Raw genomic sequence first — 18,704 nt, 5'->3', positions numbered from 1 at the left:
ATATATCATGAATTAAAATTCTAAAATGCACATACTTTGGTGGTTGTTGCTGTAGCTATCAAGTATCAACTACCTGTGACGACTATAACATACCCAAACAATGACGGCTCTTTACTCATGATGTAGTGATATAAATATCTCTCAATAAATAGAGACGTGTTTTAATTCAAATTCACTTTAAAACATGATCTCGACCCTTTTATGATAATATATACATACAGACTTGACAACCGGTATCAAATTAAATACCCAACATAATCTTCGATTAAAATATATAATTTCTACTCTATTAGTGCTAACGTTATATTTTTCACCTTTGTATCGTCTATTAGTCCAAAAAAAACTTTTAAAAAAACAGTTATCTCATAAAACGCACTAATTAATATACCATCTTTATTTTATTTTTCTCGACAAGGAAAATTTTCACAGTTAAATGATTTCCAAACTGAAAATTTAATTTGTGTCAAAACGCATCAGATTTGGGAATAATTAGTTAAATATAAAATTTGACTCTACGTATTCTTATCCCTCAACCAGTGCCTACAAATCAGTACATTTGTTTATTCATCTGATACTTCTCTCATCAGTCAATGATTAAAAGTCAAAGTATAGAATGATAGTAATGATATAATAATGACGATAATAAAATAAACAAATATATGGAGAGAGTCAACGCAATGAACGGTGTTGATTTATTTTGTCGGCTCAGATTGCTTGAATGAATATCAAGCTCATAAAAATAATAAATAAATAAATAAAACACACAAACACAAAAATACAGTATGGATTGATCCACATGCTATGTTCATTTTCTATTATACAAATGTTACGTCATTTTCTTTAGACGATAAGTGATATATTTGTTACTTCTTTCCAATGTGAGTATAGCATATATAACCAACTGAAGAAAGAAATAAATATTTGATTCCCGTAAGTGAAGATATAACTATTAATTTGGTCAAATCTAAATAAAAATATTTACCAACTCCCTAAATATATCAAAATGCCTAACATAACATGCATACATGATTGATATTATCATTATTATTATTAAAGAAGAAACAGATTCCAGAAGAAGGATATATCTTAACAGGTTCCTTGGGATCGATAGATTTGATTTTGACAATTCATTTGAGATTTATAAGATTGATTTTGCTTTTGCAATGGTACAAATTCATATACAGTTGCTTAAATAATAATGGCCAGGGACGGATCCAGGAATAAGAGTTGGGGTGGGCTTGAACTCAATATGATAAATTATATATTATTAAAAAAAATACATTATATCGTTCAACGAAGTTGTGCCTTACGGGATTTTAAAACATAAAATTCATCAATAATAGAATTTACATCAATATGTTTAGCTAAATCTCGTTCAATATAGAGTGTCAAACAATCGGCAAGAAAGTCAACCTCCATTTTATTGCGAAGAGCCGTCTTCACATGCTTCATTGCTGAAAAAACCCGTTCAATAGTGGCAGTAGACACAGACAATGTCAAAACAAGATGAATCAATCTAGTCAACATAACATAAACACTTGACCGTCCACTCTCGGTCAATTGCTGACACAACTCAACAAGTGTAGAAACCTTTAAATTCTGCATCACATCGAGTTTATAAATGTATCAATGCATACTTCAAAACAACAATTTCTTGATCTGTGAAATTTCCAGGATAAAACTTCTTCGCAAGCTTGCAAATATCATCACTGTTAAATGAGTCAAATGAATTTTTAGGATCTAAAGCTATACTAAGATAAAGAAGTTTCACCGATTAACTCATTGAACCGAGTATTTAACTCCCTTAAAATGAAATCTATTGTTGCATCAAAAATATCAAAGAATTTTTTAATAATTTAGCGACGGTTTTAGCAATAACCGTCGCTAATATGTGCGACGGTTTTGATAAAACTGTCGCCGATGGATCGGCGACGGGTTTACTAAAACCGTCGCAAAAGTAGCGACGGTTATCAAAAAACCGTCGCTAAAACCGTCGCTAAATAAAAAAAATGGGCTGGACTACAGCCCAGTACAGCCCTAGCGTAAATCCGTCTCTGATAATGGCAATGATCCAAATCCAAACATTTTTCTGAAAACGTAACGTAAATCAAATGTTCCTTTATTTATTTGACATTTCAGTTGATTAATGTGTATCTTGACATATTTATTTGGTCCTTGAATCATTGATATTTCCTTACCTCCTTATGCTCAAAAATCATGAATTTTAAGTTGTATTTGGATCGATGGATTTTAAATATATCATAATATAATTTTGTAATTTTAGAGAAATAATACCATAAACTTCAAATACATCGTTGCATGTTTATATAATATTTTATGTTAATTACAATGAATTTCAAATTCACTCAATAACAGAGACAATTTATTATAATTCCAAATTTATCAAACTGTCTTCGCACGACCTAAATCCACACTCTCATCAGAACATAGAGATTCACTTTCTAGTTAGCGGAAGAAGGTTTTGATTGAAAATTTGTCAACTATATATCTTAACCGATTTTTTTTTAACATAATTGCTAGTTTAGTTTTGCGGATAAATCTTCAACCATAATATCATAATATATTACCGTTGGATATTATATGATTATAAAATATTAAAGTTCACAAATATTACCGTGGAAATTTCCCTTAATTCCAAGATTTTAGTTGGGTTTCTTTAGGACATTACCGTGGAAATATTACCGTGGGATATTATATGATCATAAAATATATATATACTCACTAAAATAATGAAGTCATATATCGTGGTCGGTGTGTTTTGATCTTGTGTTAGATTTAGTTGGGTTTCTGCAGGACAAAATCAGAATCACTCATGTTACTTGCGCATTAATCATTAGCTGTAACCAAGATTCCATAGTATGGAATAATATTATATATAGATATATATAATTTTTCCATACAAGAAAGCAATAACTATTTACCAAAGAAGATCCGAAATGAATTGAAAAATAACTTCACATGAATATTTAGTAATCCCAAAATTTTGTCAAAATCTTTTGAGTAGGTCTCTTACGAGATGATTCTTTATCTATAAGACGGGTAAACCCTATCGATATCCACAATAAAAGTAATATTCTTAACATAAAAAATAATATTTTTTCATGGATGACCCAAATAAGAGATCTGTCTCACAAAATACGACCCGTGATATCGTCTCACACAAGTTTTTGCCAAAGCGTTTTTGGAGTAAAAATTTATTTTATTTTTTGTTTTGACTTTTAAATGTTTATCACAAAAATATATTTATAATGATGATAATGAGCAGGTCCCACAATTCATTTGACCATGTTTAGACCAGCCTCAAATGGGCGGGTTTAATGCGGGATCCTACACATTATCATCCTTGTGATCAAAATTGTAAAAACAAAATAAAAATTAACATACCAAATTTGTAAACAAAATAAATTAAAAAAATATTAATCTTATTTTTAATTTGAAAATCTAAATTTCGCCGGCCTCTTCCACTTCGAGCCTCATTAAATATATTTAATATGTAACTATCATCGTGTTCAATGATATAACATTTTTTTTATACATATTAACCAAATCATGCTTATTTCACACACACGAACACATACATGTATAGGCATCTTCTTCTTAAAAAAAAATAAAAATAAAAATAATAATAATAATAATAATAATAATAATAATAATAATAATAATAATAATAATAATAATAATAATAATTGAAAGAAAGAATGGAATTGTAATAAAAAGAAGTCTTCAATTAAATTGTTGATGGGTTCATTCTATGATCTACACCCATGTTGCTGACGAACGGTGTGATTTTCTCCGCATAATTTAGGTTAGAATCTTAGGATACGCGTAGACAAATATTGTCTAGGGTGTCTGCATGTGTAAAGATTTGAATTTGCTTTCCTTTTCTCACATTCCTATATATCCGTTAATAAATTTGTTATAATGATGGAAAAATTCAAATAATTTCTCATTGGTGAATTACACCGTTATTCGTTGAGAAAAGGAGATCTAATTCACTCGATGCAATAATTAATTCAACTTGCACAGAATATACTCATTAGTGTACGTATATCAAGCATATAATTTCTCATTGGTTCATCCTATTATTTATAATATTAGACGACTTCTAAATTAAGTTTTTAAATTGTAATTTCATTTCTTAAGAATATGTCAGCTATTGAGTCATATGTTCGTCCGATATAACTTTGGAAAACATTGTAATTTTATTTTTTAAGAATATGTCAGCTATTGAGGAGTTTGGTCACCATACAATGATTATCATTAAATATGATTATCATTTGACAATTTTTTTTTTCTTTTTTTAGCTATTATAGAATATAATACCTATGATGGATGCTTAATTTTAAAATTTTAATTTTTTTTTTCATAAACATGGTTGAGGTGACACCTATGTGTATATGATTCATTGAATGATCCCGCAAAATTTAGAAAATTAATTTTATAAGAGTATAATATAGTCCTTTGACCTCCATATGTGATATTATATTGTTTAAAATAATTATATTTCAGAGATCATCTGCATTTAGTCCATAAGTATTTCATTAGGTGTAATGTTGATCGACGCAACGAAGATATGGTGAGGATAGAAAAGGGGAGTGTAACTAGTTAACTGATTTCCAAAGGCAGAGGGACATTTGAGAAATAGTTTTGTAATTGGTATTCTAAAGTGCTCAACATGATATAAACGAAACTATGAATGAATTAACTCAAGTAAGTTCGAACTTTTTATCAAGCCGAAATTATTTTAAATAATTTATGAGTTGTTTGTAAGTTTTAATATTTATTAATATAGTCTAATTATGTATGATAAGTATGTTTTGAGCATTGATGAGACCAAATTCCAGCAGGAAATATGAACAATTTCGAGCTTCAGATCAAACTCGCGAGCTCAAATTCGAACTTTAAAACTTTCGTGATATTCAGATCCACCCTAGTGATGAACATGGAACGATTATATAGTTGTTTTTTTAAAAAATTATACGAAAGAAGGGGAAAAAATTCTAAATAATGTCCGAGTTTTTTGTACCGAGTCTCGATATTGAACAATTGTTTGATTCAATTCAATAAAGTGTAGGTCTCTTGTGTGACGGTCTCACGAATCTTTATCTGTGAGACGAGTCAACCCTACAGATATTCACAATAAAAAGCAATACTCTTAGCATAAAAAGTAATATTTTTTCATAGATGATCTAAATAAGATATCTATCTCACAAAATATGATCCGTGAGACCGTCTCACACATATTTTTGCTTCAATATATTTTAGTTAAAGTGTTAAACAAATACTATTGACGCCTTAGAGCCCACTAATAATTCGATTAAATGAGTCGCCCTCACACATGGGACATTATTACAGCAAGGTATATTTCTAAACCCGTTAACTAATTTATTAATATTACATTTGATTCGTGGATTTCGAATAAAGTGGGATAATCCATTTGAAACTATTTTTTAAAGGTGTAATATTTATTTAAAAAATCATGCATTTTCACATGGAATTGAAGCAAGATCCGGCCAGGTACACGCCGGTGACTTCACAAACTACACACTGCTATTTTATAATTATGTTGAATATTTTGGTCAAAGCTTTATATAGTGATTATTTAAAATTCATTTTCGTTGACTTTTTAAATAATTAATTACATGACTTTCATACTTTATTAATTAATATTAATTGTTGCAATGTCTATCCTTTAATCCGTAAGTCAAAACTATTATTTAAAAAATATAATAGAATGTCGTTAAACATGACGCCAAATACTCAGATTTAGTATTATAAAATTATCAATCGATTAATTAGTTCATTAATCGAAAGATTATTGATTTTTTTATAGAGCCATAAATAAAATATTTTTTGAAAGTAATATAAAATGTAAAACAAAGAAGTAGCTAGACCGTATTTTATTTACAAAAAAAATGTCTTGAAATAACACCACGTGTCAGCAGCATGTGGGTTCAAAGTTAATTAAAGACTTTTTTTCCTTTATTACTTATAACTTCGGTTTATATATATTATTTATATTAATTAACAGTTAATTTTGTTTTTCTAAATTAACAAAAAATAATTGGCACGCATCGATTGCGGAGAAGTGACATGCTCTTCTAGGCACTCTTTGAAATTAGATATTATTAATCTATTGATAAATTTTTTTATTTATTATTTTACTTGTTTATATTATTTATTCATATAATATCATTTATCTACATGGATCCATTCTTTAAGTATTTATCTTACACCAATCAAAATATTGAATTTGAATTACATTATTATCTTTAACAAATAAAAGTATTAATATTTTATTAATTATTAAAAGAATAAAATGGTAATTTATCATCTTATTTCAACTTTAATCAGTCAAAACCAAACAAATTATTATTTATCAATCCAACCAAATATTATATTAACTATAATTTTTTATTTTTTTTCCTTATTATACTCTTGATTTAAAATTACTTTGTTTATTTTTTAAAAAAATTAAGATTCCAAATTCCCATTTCAAGATTTTTTGAAGAAATATTTTTATGTGTCTAAAACGTTAAATGTATGAAATTAATTTTCTCATTAGGGGATGAGAATGCATACTCGCTAGTGAACTCTCTTGCGTTATAAATTTAGAATGATGCATGGAATATTTAAATTTTTTTCATAACTAATAATTTATAAGTACCATACATTTCACTTCCATTTTAATTTTTTTAAAATTTAATTGGTGCCAGATTTAGTCGCAGAGAATTTAATAATTAACAATGATAATTATTGCCATGATAATTCTCCCAAAAGGCCAACTGTAATGGTTGAAAATTTCAAACCCTAAAGGTTTTTATTTCATTTAAGGAACAATAATACATATAGTAATTCTTAATAATGTGGTCAACACATTTAATTCAACAGTTGAGCATTTTTAATATTAATTAATATATTCTTCCCTTCGAATCCATTTTAATAAGTTGATGTTTAAATGAAATTCAACAAATAAAAATAGCACTATGATTATGCATAAACATATTTCTGTTAATATATGTAATAATAATTAACTGGGTTTAATAATAATAATAATAATAATAATAATAATAATAATAATAATAATATATATATATATATATATATATATATATATATATATATATATATATATATGAAATGAGTCAAAGTAACTATAAAAATTATTGCAACGGCCAGTCGTGTACCTTTGACATACTATTCACTAAACAATGTTTATTAGGTGTAATTCTTGCAAAGTGGCACGATTTAATTTGTCGAGCGAAAAATTAATTATCCGTAATTATTATTTAAACAAAATCCAGCTGCCCAAAACAAGATAAAATTATATGTAGTTTGTGTTGCATATGTTCTACGTTTATCCGGGTTTGCGTCAAATGAATGCCAAATAGATTTAAAAACTGATAAAATGTGCAATTTGTGTTACCTAAAAAATTATCGGAATTAAATGCATTGGGAAGAAGCATCGCAAATGGGAAACTTCCAAATTTATGCCACAAATCAGAAAAGACTCATAATATATGTACATAATAATACAAGGACTTGACTCATATTATAGGATTAAGAAATGAGAAGTCTCTTGTGTGACAGTATCATGTATTTGTAATCATGAAATGAGTTTTTCTGATCCATAACTATCATGAATAATAATAGTTTTGACATAAAAAATAATATTTTTTATGAGTTGATTGGGTCGGTCGGGTCGAAGATCCGTCACACAAAATTAACCCGTTAAATAATCTCACATGAGTTTTTGTGTTAGAAAATTTATAATACTCCGACGGTAGAATACATTTGTTATACTCCGATGCCATATCGAGTTTTGTGACCGAAGTTTGAAATTGTTACCATAAATTTTTATAATAACTTAACTTAATCAATCTGTTACAAAAAAAATAATAATAATAATAAATTATTGCACAAAAATCAAATGAAAATTTCGTGTACCAGGAAACAATGTGCCCTCATGTTGTGACATTAAATGAAGAAACCGACGATTTGTACGATAGATATCTTGTTAAATTACTTGTCATATCACATTAACGTAACCACGTAAGAATTTTAATTTCAATTAAAAAATGCGTAGATCTCGTGTGAGACGGTCTCACCAATTTTTATCTGTGAGACGATTCAATTTTACCGATATTCACAATAAAAAATAATACTCTAAGCATAAAAGTAATACTTTTTCATAGATGACCCAAATAAGATATCTGTCTCACAAAATACGACCCGTGAGACCGTTTCAAACCAATTTTTGCTTTAAAAAATATAAAAAGGCTGGCGATGTCGTGCGTTTAAAATCGAGATTAGGAAGATAACTTTGTTTATCGTCAAGTAATCATACCGTAACCCTCAATATGCGAGCACATTAATTTATTTGTTACAAATTCTTTATTTTATAAAGTCAAAGGGGAATCAATAATTTGATGTAAAAAATTAAGAGTCAACGTAATTAATGTGTTACTCGACGCATATTTAATCGCGGGTGATCGTGTATGTGTTGTACACGAACAAAGTATTATAGTTATAATAAACTAATATCCGTTAATCCAAAAATTAAGAATGAGTTTCATTTATCTATAAGAAAATAATGAGGTGATTTTAGTACATTCAGATTGCAAGGTATATTTATTAAATCCAAATATGCTTTTCTGATATAATATCGGAAAAATATATATTATACGAGCAGAAGGTGCGCTTGCGAGCATTGAAACTGGAATTAACATTGTAACCTAATTCCATCGAAACTGGAGTTGACTTTGTAAATTATTGTTTAATATCAAACCCAATAATTAATCCCGCAACGTTGACATTTTTACCTAATTGCGTCAAGCCTAGGCAATAATATTGATCAATCAAAATTTAAAACGAGGTTCAAGGTACATAAAACCTCAGCAAGAATGCTTGTGTTGTGGGGGCGTATTATATATACTAGTTTCTCTCGACACGCGATGCGTTAATACACAATTAATTTTTTTGTGCTATTTTTAGATTAGAAACAAATTTACTAAAATAATTTTTTATGGTATTTTTATTAAATAAAAATAATATGTGTGTGTGTGTGTGCGCGTGTAAATGCAAAATTTTGACCTTAACGAGTTTTGACATCGTGTCGCCGTCCTTTCTATTACTGCAACAGATACGTGGATACTAAAATAATTAATATGACACTTAAATGAACTCATAAATACAAAGAGTTGACATTATTATTGGGGATTGGGGGAAATATCGTTGCAATATAAATAGGCCAGCACGCAAAGTTCTTAAGCACCAAATTAAGCATTCTTAGTACTGCTAATTAATTAACTGCAAGAACAGCAGGAAATCTTAAGCATTAGATATATATTATAGAAACTTTTCCATGGCGATCCCTGTAATTGATTTCTCAAAACTCAATGGAGACGAGAGACCCAAAACCCTGGCTCAAATTGGCCATTGCTGCGAAGACTGGGGATTCTTTCAGGTACTTTTATTTCTTTAACTCGAATTCTAGCTTCTTAGTTTCATGCAATACATGATATCGAGAAGTAGTTAAATCGATTCCTTTCGCTTGTGAACAGTTGATCAACCATGGAATCTCTGAGGATCTCCTGGAGAGGGTGAAGAAGGTTGCTTCTGAATGTTACGAGTTTGAAAGAGAGCCCGGCTTCAAGAATTCGAAACCGGTGAACCTGCTGAAGGAATTGGTTGAGAAGAAAAGTGATGAAAGTTTAGTAGAAAATGTTGATTGGGAGGATGTGTTCTTGCTCTCAGATGATAATCATGATGAATGGCCTTCAAAAACACCTGGTTTCAAGTAAGTTATAGTTGATCATAAGATGTTCTTGGAATATTCAAATAATTTTATATAATAATTTTAAATATATTACTATTAACAGGGAAACCATGAAGGAATACCGAGCTGAACTGAAGAAACTGGCGATCAAAGTGATGGAAGCAATGGACGAGAACTTAGGCCTGCCAAAAGGGTACATCAACAAGGCGTTCAACGGTGGAGAAGAAGAAGAGAACTCGGCCTTTTTCGGGACAAAAGTGAGCCACTACCCACCATGCCCACGCCCAGATAAGGTCAACGGCCTTCGAGCCCACACAGATGCTGGAGGCGTGATCTTACTCTTCCAAGACGACGTAGTGAACGGCCTTCAAATCCTGAAAGATGGGGTTTGGATTGATGTGCAGCCGATCAAAAATGCCATAGTGATCAACACAGGCTGATCAGATTGAAGTGTTGAGCAATGGCAAGTACAAGAGTGTCTGGCATCGGGTTTTGGCGTTACCGGAGGGGAACAGGAGATCGATTGCCTCGTTTTATAACCCGTCTTTTAAGGCCACCATCGAGCCCGCCGAGGAACTGGTACTTGCACAGAATAAACTACAAATGGAGAATTCGGCCAAGTATCCCAAGTTCGTGTTCGGGGACTATATGTCTGTTTATGCTGAACAAAAGTTTTTGCCTAAGGAGCCAAGGTTCCAAGCTGTGAAAGCAATCTAAGGAGGACTTGACCAAATGCAATCAAATTACTCATAAATTACTTGTAGTGCTTTTTTCTCGTTCTTGATTATTTGTTGTGTGAAATTCAGTGATAAAGCTGTCTTTTAAACTTGTTGGGTTTTTGTGCATCTTCTTCTTTTTTCCCTGTAATTGGTCAGGAGTTGGTGGATTCAGTGATGTAATTGTCATTACAGTGAACGCTTTATTGAAAGAATGAGCTTTCTAGGCCATTGCTAGCCTTGTTCTTTGGTTTCATGATGCCATGGTACTCTACATATTATATATATATATATATATATATATATATATATATATATATATATATACAAAAATGAATATTGAAAAAGGTACATGTGATAACATTTTTATGGATTTAAAGAAGTTGCTCGATCGTGGATTCATACAAGATATGACAATTCTCAAAACAAATATTGATATAAAAAATGATTATAAATGGAATATATTCATCATGAAAAGAATAAAGTTCGTGATTTTGCTTGGATCTGCATGTGAGCCTCCACCAATGTTTTTACAACGCAATTTCCAAATATCATAAAGCTTATTTTAATTTTGCTCATTGCCATGCAACATGCATATATCTTAATTGGTTTTGTGTATTGGTAAATATACGCATATACATTGTCAGTGCTGGGATCTATTTCTTCTTCGTTTTAATATTGAAGGCTAGTTCCTTGTACGGTTCAAAAGCGAAGGGCTGCTACTTCACATCCCGAAGTCCCCAACTTCCGTCCATTGGATGCTAATTCAGATTACTGCTTGGGTGAGTCTACGTCGTTTTCCATACTTCTCTTTGAGATTTTAATTTTACAGTTCGAATAATGTCTTACTTTTCTTGGTGTACTTTGCTCAGTATGATATTCTAAGTTATTTCCCCGATGGAGCGCTAGCTGTCGTGGAAGATTTCTCTGGCTGGTGACGTGAACTGTGGTGATTAGATGCTAATATCTGGCAGTGTATAGGCTTGGTGTTAATAAGATGTTTACTCCTGGTGAATCGAAGTTGGTGTCAATCAGGGGCGGAATTAGGAAGTATGATAACTGTGGAGCTAATGTTAACCAGTTTCTTACATCTAATGTAGTTTCCTTCAACCGTCCTTCGAAATATATATATATATATATATATATATGTAAATTTAATACATGATATCTATTTACTTAAAAAAAAAAGAGTTGTTATGGTTAAAACCGTCGCTAAACGAACGGTTTTTTGTAGTGATTCATTATTCAAACTTAACTTTTACAATGAGAATGGAAGCTAGCTGTTTCATTCCGCATTCAGGACGTCTATGGAAATTCATTTCTTAATCCAACAACCTTTCATGAGGAATGTCACCAATGAGAAACACTTGTGGTGGAAATAAAAAAAAAGGTCTTTGAATTTTATTATTTTGCTTATGTCCTAATTTTCGTAGTGCACCCAATATGCAAAATGCAATCATTTGTATGATCAGCAACAATCTGATAGTTAATGCTCAACTTATAGATATCTCCCTCTTTTGTGGTTAGCTATTATTACAGAAGCAATTATCTGACTATCACTATTCACTACTAGCTCTGTTTGTCATTGTTTGTATCATATGATCATAATGAATTATCTTTCTATCTCGTTGAGCTATGTACAGACTACAGATTCATCTAGACGCCGACAAATTTTATACGACTTGAGCAATGGGTGACTATAGCATCATCCTTACCCTACCTGTGGAGCAGTCTCCTTTTCTTCTTCCTACTTCTTCAGAAAATTGATCATTCTCACGGCCACCAAAGAAGCAGAAAGAAACAAAAGATTTTAGCTCTAGAAACCGAAACCCACTTGCAAATTCGAACCCTACAACCTGGTTAATTCCAAAAATTTCTTTCTTATACACAAAGGCATCCTGTTTCCCTCACTGCCGGCAAGTGGCAAGACAAGAACTGCAGAAAATCAGGTAAAGCATTTGGTCAGCGCAGGTACACTAATCATGATACATCCAAAAATAATATCGTTCTTGTACAATATATTATTGACAATTTATCATCATTTTAATGACTAATTTAAACCACAATAAATTAACCATTAAACTACATGTATTTTGCATCTAAATAATGATAATTAAGAGAAGATTAATGGCGTTGAATAGATGTTTTAAATATGAGGTTAATGGTCATGAATATGTGTCATTAAGAGAAAGTTAATGACCATGAATAATGACATTTAAATGAAATAAATGACTTTGAATAGGATGATCATTCACCTTATCATTGGAGGCCTATAAATAGAAGCTTTGGTTTAATCTAAATTCGCATCAAAAATCCTCTCAAATAACTCATAAGTCTCGACCACTTCAAGCAAAGAGAAGATGCTGCATTCGGCCATTGTATTGCTGTCAAAATACTGCCCAAATCGTGACCGAGGTGCTCCCCGTGTTCGACCGAAGTTTTACCCAAATATCAGTTAAGTTCGAATCGTACATTTGAACCAGTATGTTTTTGCTATGTATTTCTTTGTAATTTAAACTTTGTATAAGTATTTCATGACGTGCTTGTATGTGTCAAATCATTTTCGAAAATTGCTATTATATATTTCATAAAATCTCGATCGATGTACGACAAGTTCTTATTGTTTCTGATGTTCTTTGAAACTGTGTTCTGACCTCCATCAGTGGGTATAAAACTGTATCGTACATCGATCGAGATTTTATAGGCCTGCAATAATAATGTCAACGCTTTATATTGGAGCACTATTTCCCCCCAACCCCAAAGCATGTCATATTCAAGTGAACGGTTAACTACACATTGCATACTTTAGACCTTGCTCATGTTAGAGTTCTCGAAACTTTGCCTACGCACAGGTTAAAGAAAACCGGAGGTCTTCCAAGTAAGAAATGGGGTAGTGACCATCTTGCACTTGTATGTGAACTTGCTTTTGTTAATGATATTAATTAGCTTCGGCTAAAAGGCAACATATTTATTGCAAGATCTGGTGTTCCGTGAGGATACAATGGATACCAAATTTGGTCCCTTGGTCGTTTTGATTCTTATAACAAACATATTGATTCAGGAGAGAATTGTAGGTACTACATTTATCTTCTGACGCTTGTAGAGATTTTATAGTTGCGTGGTTTCGGATATAAGGTGTATTAGAGGACCTGCTTTTTCAAATCACCCTTTTCTCCTAGCATTATTATTTGTTCTAGTATTTCGGTTCATACTTTGAAGGTAATGGATATGTAAGTTACCCATGCATTCCTTCGAGTGGACGGACTTTTAAACTGTAAAAACATATTTAATGGCAACTGAGTTCAAATTCTAATTTATATTGCATTTGAATTTCTGAACATAATCTTGGAAAGCTAGTGGAATACACGATATCTTTGTTATTCGAATCTAATCATCGGGAACCGCTAGAGCTTGGCATAGCTAGTGATCCCTCATTTGTAGACATGCTATTATTTAACGATGTTTGAAATGAATGGTGGCTAAGAGGCAATGGTCGTTCGGGCAGTCGTGGGATGTCGATATCACCTTCAAGCATCTTCAGAGCATCAGCAATTGTAGGTCTAAGTGACACCATTACATGAGCACTGAGAATTCCTACGAGCACAAATCTCTCCATGACTCCCTTTGGCCCATCATTTATTATTGATGCATGAAATATATCTTCAACTTTTTCAGATTTCAGAAGCGCCCAAGCCCAGTCAGTGATCAAAATTTTCGAAGGCTCGGATGCATCTAGCACCCTTCTCCCACTCATAATCTCAAGAATTAAAATTCCAAAACTGTAAACGTCGCTTTTCTCTGTTAATTGTCCATAAAGGGCGTATTCTGGTGCTAGATATCCATATGTGCCAGCAACCCTTGTGGTAAGATGAGATTGGCCCTCTGTGCTCTGCTTAGCTAAACCAAAGTCTGCAACTCTTGCTTTCATATCTGAGTCAAGAAGGATGTTTGTAGCCTTTATATCCCGATGATAAATCGCAGGTTTGATACCATAATGCAAGTAGGCTAGCCCTTTTGCAACGTCTAGAATTATGTTCTTACGCTGGGGCCATGATAGTGGCTTCCTTCCACTACTGAAAAGGTGCTCATCCAAGCTTCCATTTGACATGAAATCACAAACCAGGTATCTTCTTTTACCTTTAAATGGATCACTTGTAACACAAAAACCCTTTAAAGCCAGAAGATTTCTGTGTCTTATCATGCTTATTATCTCTGCCTCATTAGCGAATTCATCATCCGCTTTAGAATCCAAGTCAAGAATTTGCTTGATGGCAACTTCCGTGCCATCGGAAACCGTTCCTTTATACACAATTCCGTATCCACCCTGCCCTATCATATTCTTTTGCGAGAACCCATTGGTGGCATGTTCCAACTCTGTTACATGAAACCATTTAGCACCTGTATTGGGTACCCTAGATTTGACTGAACTTACATATTTTTCATGCACAATATCTTGTCTTTTTCTCTTTTCCCAGTTTCTGTAAATCAAGAATAGAATCACTGCAAAGCAGAATCCTACAAACCCTCCTACAAAGCCGAAGACGAGTTTTCGGTTCGTATTATTCCATTTTTTACCAGTTTTTGATGCGTATAAGGGGATGCCAAATATGCAAGAAGCTATTCTTGGATCCTCAGGTCCAAAATCGTTGATAATAGCAGCGGCATACAATATAGTGAAGAAGAAGCATTTTGTGGAATTGGGTTGCAAAGAAACCAGGTAAGAATTCACCTCCAATCCTGCATCTAGGCACAAACCGCACCTTGTCAATCCTGTCAAGTCTCCGTTACAGGACGATTCAAGCGGGCTTGATGTACGTACCTTTTGGGTCCAGTCCTGAGTTGTTATAATGCCCGCACAACTGGTGGATGGCCTATTGACAAATTCACCCGTGTCATTGAAGCACGAAGCGAACAGAGAGGTCGAAACCGATACATATGCGAGACTTTCTTCAAAGTTGGCAATGCAAGAAGATGAAGAATTCACATCAGGGAGATAAAACGTGGAGGTTTGTTTAAGGTATTGAGCAAGCCCCATGCCGAAAACGCTATGCAGAGTTTGACAGCAACTGGATTGAGCTGGTTCATGACAGAGGGAACTGTCCCATGGAAAGGTTTGCACATAGGTAAAATCAATTGGACACGAAGAATTAACTGCAGAATTTGTGTTAACGTTGATGAAGAATACGAGGAAAGGGAAAAGAATCCGGAATTTGCCCATCTCTTGTTCTGTAATGTCCTCCCAGTTATAGTTTTAATTAGTTGTTTATAAAAGGTTTTGATGTAGAAAATCAAGTCATTATCAATCTTGGCTGCTGGGATCATATTCAAGTTTGGGACTGCAGAGTTCACGTTTGAATTTTTTTATGATGGTCAAAGTTCGGTAGCACAAGTGTTTTGAAATTTGAAAGTATCTATTACTTCAATTCATTTATTCTTCCGTTCAAATAACTTTATCTCTTACTCGCTCAACATGTTAAACATGTACTCGATTTATAAATCATAATCACACATTAAATCCAGATATATAGATATATGATATAATTCATCACTCAACACATATCATTACGAGTGAAAAAAATACTAATTATAGGGTTACTATCTATCAAACTGTACATTTGTAAAATGAAATAAAAAAGACAAGAATAATAACCTTTTGTCCATTTAAAATTTGACAAAAACTTGTGTGAGGCGGTCTCACAGATCGTATTTGTGAGACAGAGCTCTTATTTGGGTCATCCATGAAAAAATATTACTTTTTATTCTAAAAATATTATATTTTATTGTGAATATGGGTAGGGTTAACCCGTCTCACAGATTAAGATCCGTGAGACGTCTCACATGAGACTCATTCTTAAAATTTCACATCCTGTGTTGTTATTTTTTTTAATCGTATCCATGTGGTGTATTTGACGCTTGATTCTTCTGGTATCTATCACAATTGTCAGTTTCAAAATCTATTGAGACTGATAAATGGTAGGTCAGTTAACAATTATTTAATTCATTTAAGCTTCGCTTGGTTTTTAGGATGTGATAATTGAATGATTGATAATTTGATTGATAAATGTTTGATAGGATAATATATGTAATTTGAGATATAAATAATATCATGTTTGGTGTGAAATAAACAAGAGGGATAAAATCTTGATAAACTGATTTTTGACCAAAATACCCTTTAATATTTTAATTTAAATAAATTTTATTTTTATTCAGATCTTTCGAAGAAATGGGGATATAGTTGCCATAATTGTTCACTTCTCCCCTAAGCATCGCTCTGTATCCCAAAAAATCTGACGGGAAATGAAAACCCTCTCCACATCGTTCTTTGTTCAAGATCGTAAGTCGAGGTCAGATCCGTGAAAGATATGAACCGAAGATCCACTGGTAAGCATGAACATGTTCTTCTCGTTTTTTTGAACAGATCGGACTTAGAAATGAGGATTTTTTGTTCACCACTTTCGATTTCTAAGGTAATGCGCTTCCATCGATTCTTCAGAAGGAAAAAGGAGAATGAGTGTCCGTAGGCCACTTGCATTTTTTTAATATAGAGAAGAGGGTAAAGTTTATGTGAGCAGCAGGATAAATACAATCCACAATGAATGCATGGATTTGTTGTAAAGTTTATCTAACTAATAGTCAATATCACAGTTATAAATGAAAGCAAACAAAGGATAACTAAACAATCCCACCTTAATAAGGCTAACCAAACTGGGCCTTAAACTATATTTGATAATCTAAGTATTATATATTAGTGAAAGATATACACTTAGGGTCCGCTGGGTTGTAGGATGTGATAATTGAATGATTACTAATCTGATTGATAAATGTTTGATATGAGAAGATAGTTAATTTAAGAGATATGTAATATGATGTGTGGTGTGAAATTTAGAAGATAGATAAACTCATGATAAAATGGAATGACAAAATACCCTTCATTTTATTTTTTATTTTATTTCCCATTGCCTTTTAGCGTTCCCAAATCTACGTCATGTTCTCCTTCAAATCACATTAGTTAACAAGTCTCCGAAAAAGAAATAACTGCAAATTTAAGTCTTCTACATCAGTTCCATCATTACCATTAAAAGAAATTGCTAGAAATGACAAACAAATCTATTTCCTGCACAACATGCAAAGATAAATGCATACGAATATATACTGCAATGTTCAGCGGGCAAGAATTCTGACACCCAACCAACAAACGACAACAATAAAAATAAGCAGTTTGTACAATGCATTGTAGATGAAAGCGAAAGCATAAAACAGTAAATTGTGCATAAATCAACGGCCTAAGGCGTTATGCAACACCTGAGACATCGAAAATGAGACGTACCTTCGAAGCTGGAATTTAGCAAATATTACCTATGAATAAGCTTCAAATTACTGCAGATCTATGTTACACATGGGATTTGGTTATCCCCTGTCGGTTTCGAAATTCTTGAGCAGCGGTCATGGGTACCACTTCGAGGAAGAAATTTGGCCGAGAGAGACGTAAAGAAGACCTACCTGCAAGTTGGGTATTTACAACCAGGGGTATTTGGGTGATTTCACTTTATGGGTGTCGGTGGATAGTTTTAATCAGTCTTCGATACATGGATGCATTCTCCAACAGAAACAGTGCAATTGTCAAAGAATTAGTCAATGTAAAATGTAAAAATTGAACCAAACAGAATATTAATAATCAATCCAACATTAATACTACTTACAAAACGGACCCTTATTACTAAAGTTATAATTATTTTTAAATTGATCGAATAATATTAAATAATTAATACAAAATTATTTTCATTGGAAATAGACGTGATATCATAGTCACCATTTAATAGCGTCATCTCAAGATTATGATAAAAAGCGATTAAAATTGAAAAAAAAAAACAAATTAATATATTAAAACTAAAACAATATTGATCGATCATTAGATTGATAATGAAAAATATTTTAGTAAAAAAAACCAAAAAAAATCCTATCCCCCATACTTGGTAGTAGGGAAAAGTCTTAAATGATATTATTAATCGTCAAAAATTTGTATGAGACGGTTTCACGTGTCGTATTTTATGAGATGAATTTCTTATATGGGTCATCCATGAAAAAATATTACTTTTTATGCTAAGAATATTATTTTTTATTGTGAATATCGGTAGGATTGACTCATCTAACAGATAAATATTCGTGACCGTCTCATTAGAGATCTACTC

At 32.0% G+C, this 18,704-nt stretch overlaps 1 protein-coding gene and 1 pseudogene across 1 annotated transcript; one reads left to right on the top strand and one right to left on the bottom strand.

Annotated features, from left to right (window-relative positions):
- The first annotated feature begins 9,279 nt into the window (after window positions 1–9,279).
- On the top strand, window positions 9,280–10,746 carry LOC140825693 (1-aminocyclopropane-1-carboxylate oxidase 5-like; annotated as a pseudogene).
- A 2,570-nt stretch (window positions 10,747–13,316) lies between these two features.
- Window positions 13,317–15,829, bottom strand: LOC140825692 (probable receptor-like protein kinase At1g11050). Its single transcript, XM_073187602.1, has one exon. The coding sequence runs from the start codon at window positions 15,731–15,733 to the stop codon at window positions 13,907–13,909; it is 1,827 nt and encodes a 608-aa protein (XP_073043703.1). The 5' UTR covers window positions 15,734–15,829; the 3' UTR covers window positions 13,317–13,906.
- Window positions 15,830–18,704: the final 2,875 nt, after the last annotated feature.

Source organism: Primulina eburnea, chromosome 3 (genome assembly GCF_022965805.1).
Source record: "Primulina eburnea isolate SZY01 chromosome 3, ASM2296580v1, whole genome shotgun sequence".
NCBI lineage: Eukaryota > Viridiplantae > Streptophyta > Magnoliopsida > Lamiales > Gesneriaceae > Primulina > Primulina eburnea.
This window is presented reverse-complemented; position numbering and strand designations above follow the sequence as displayed.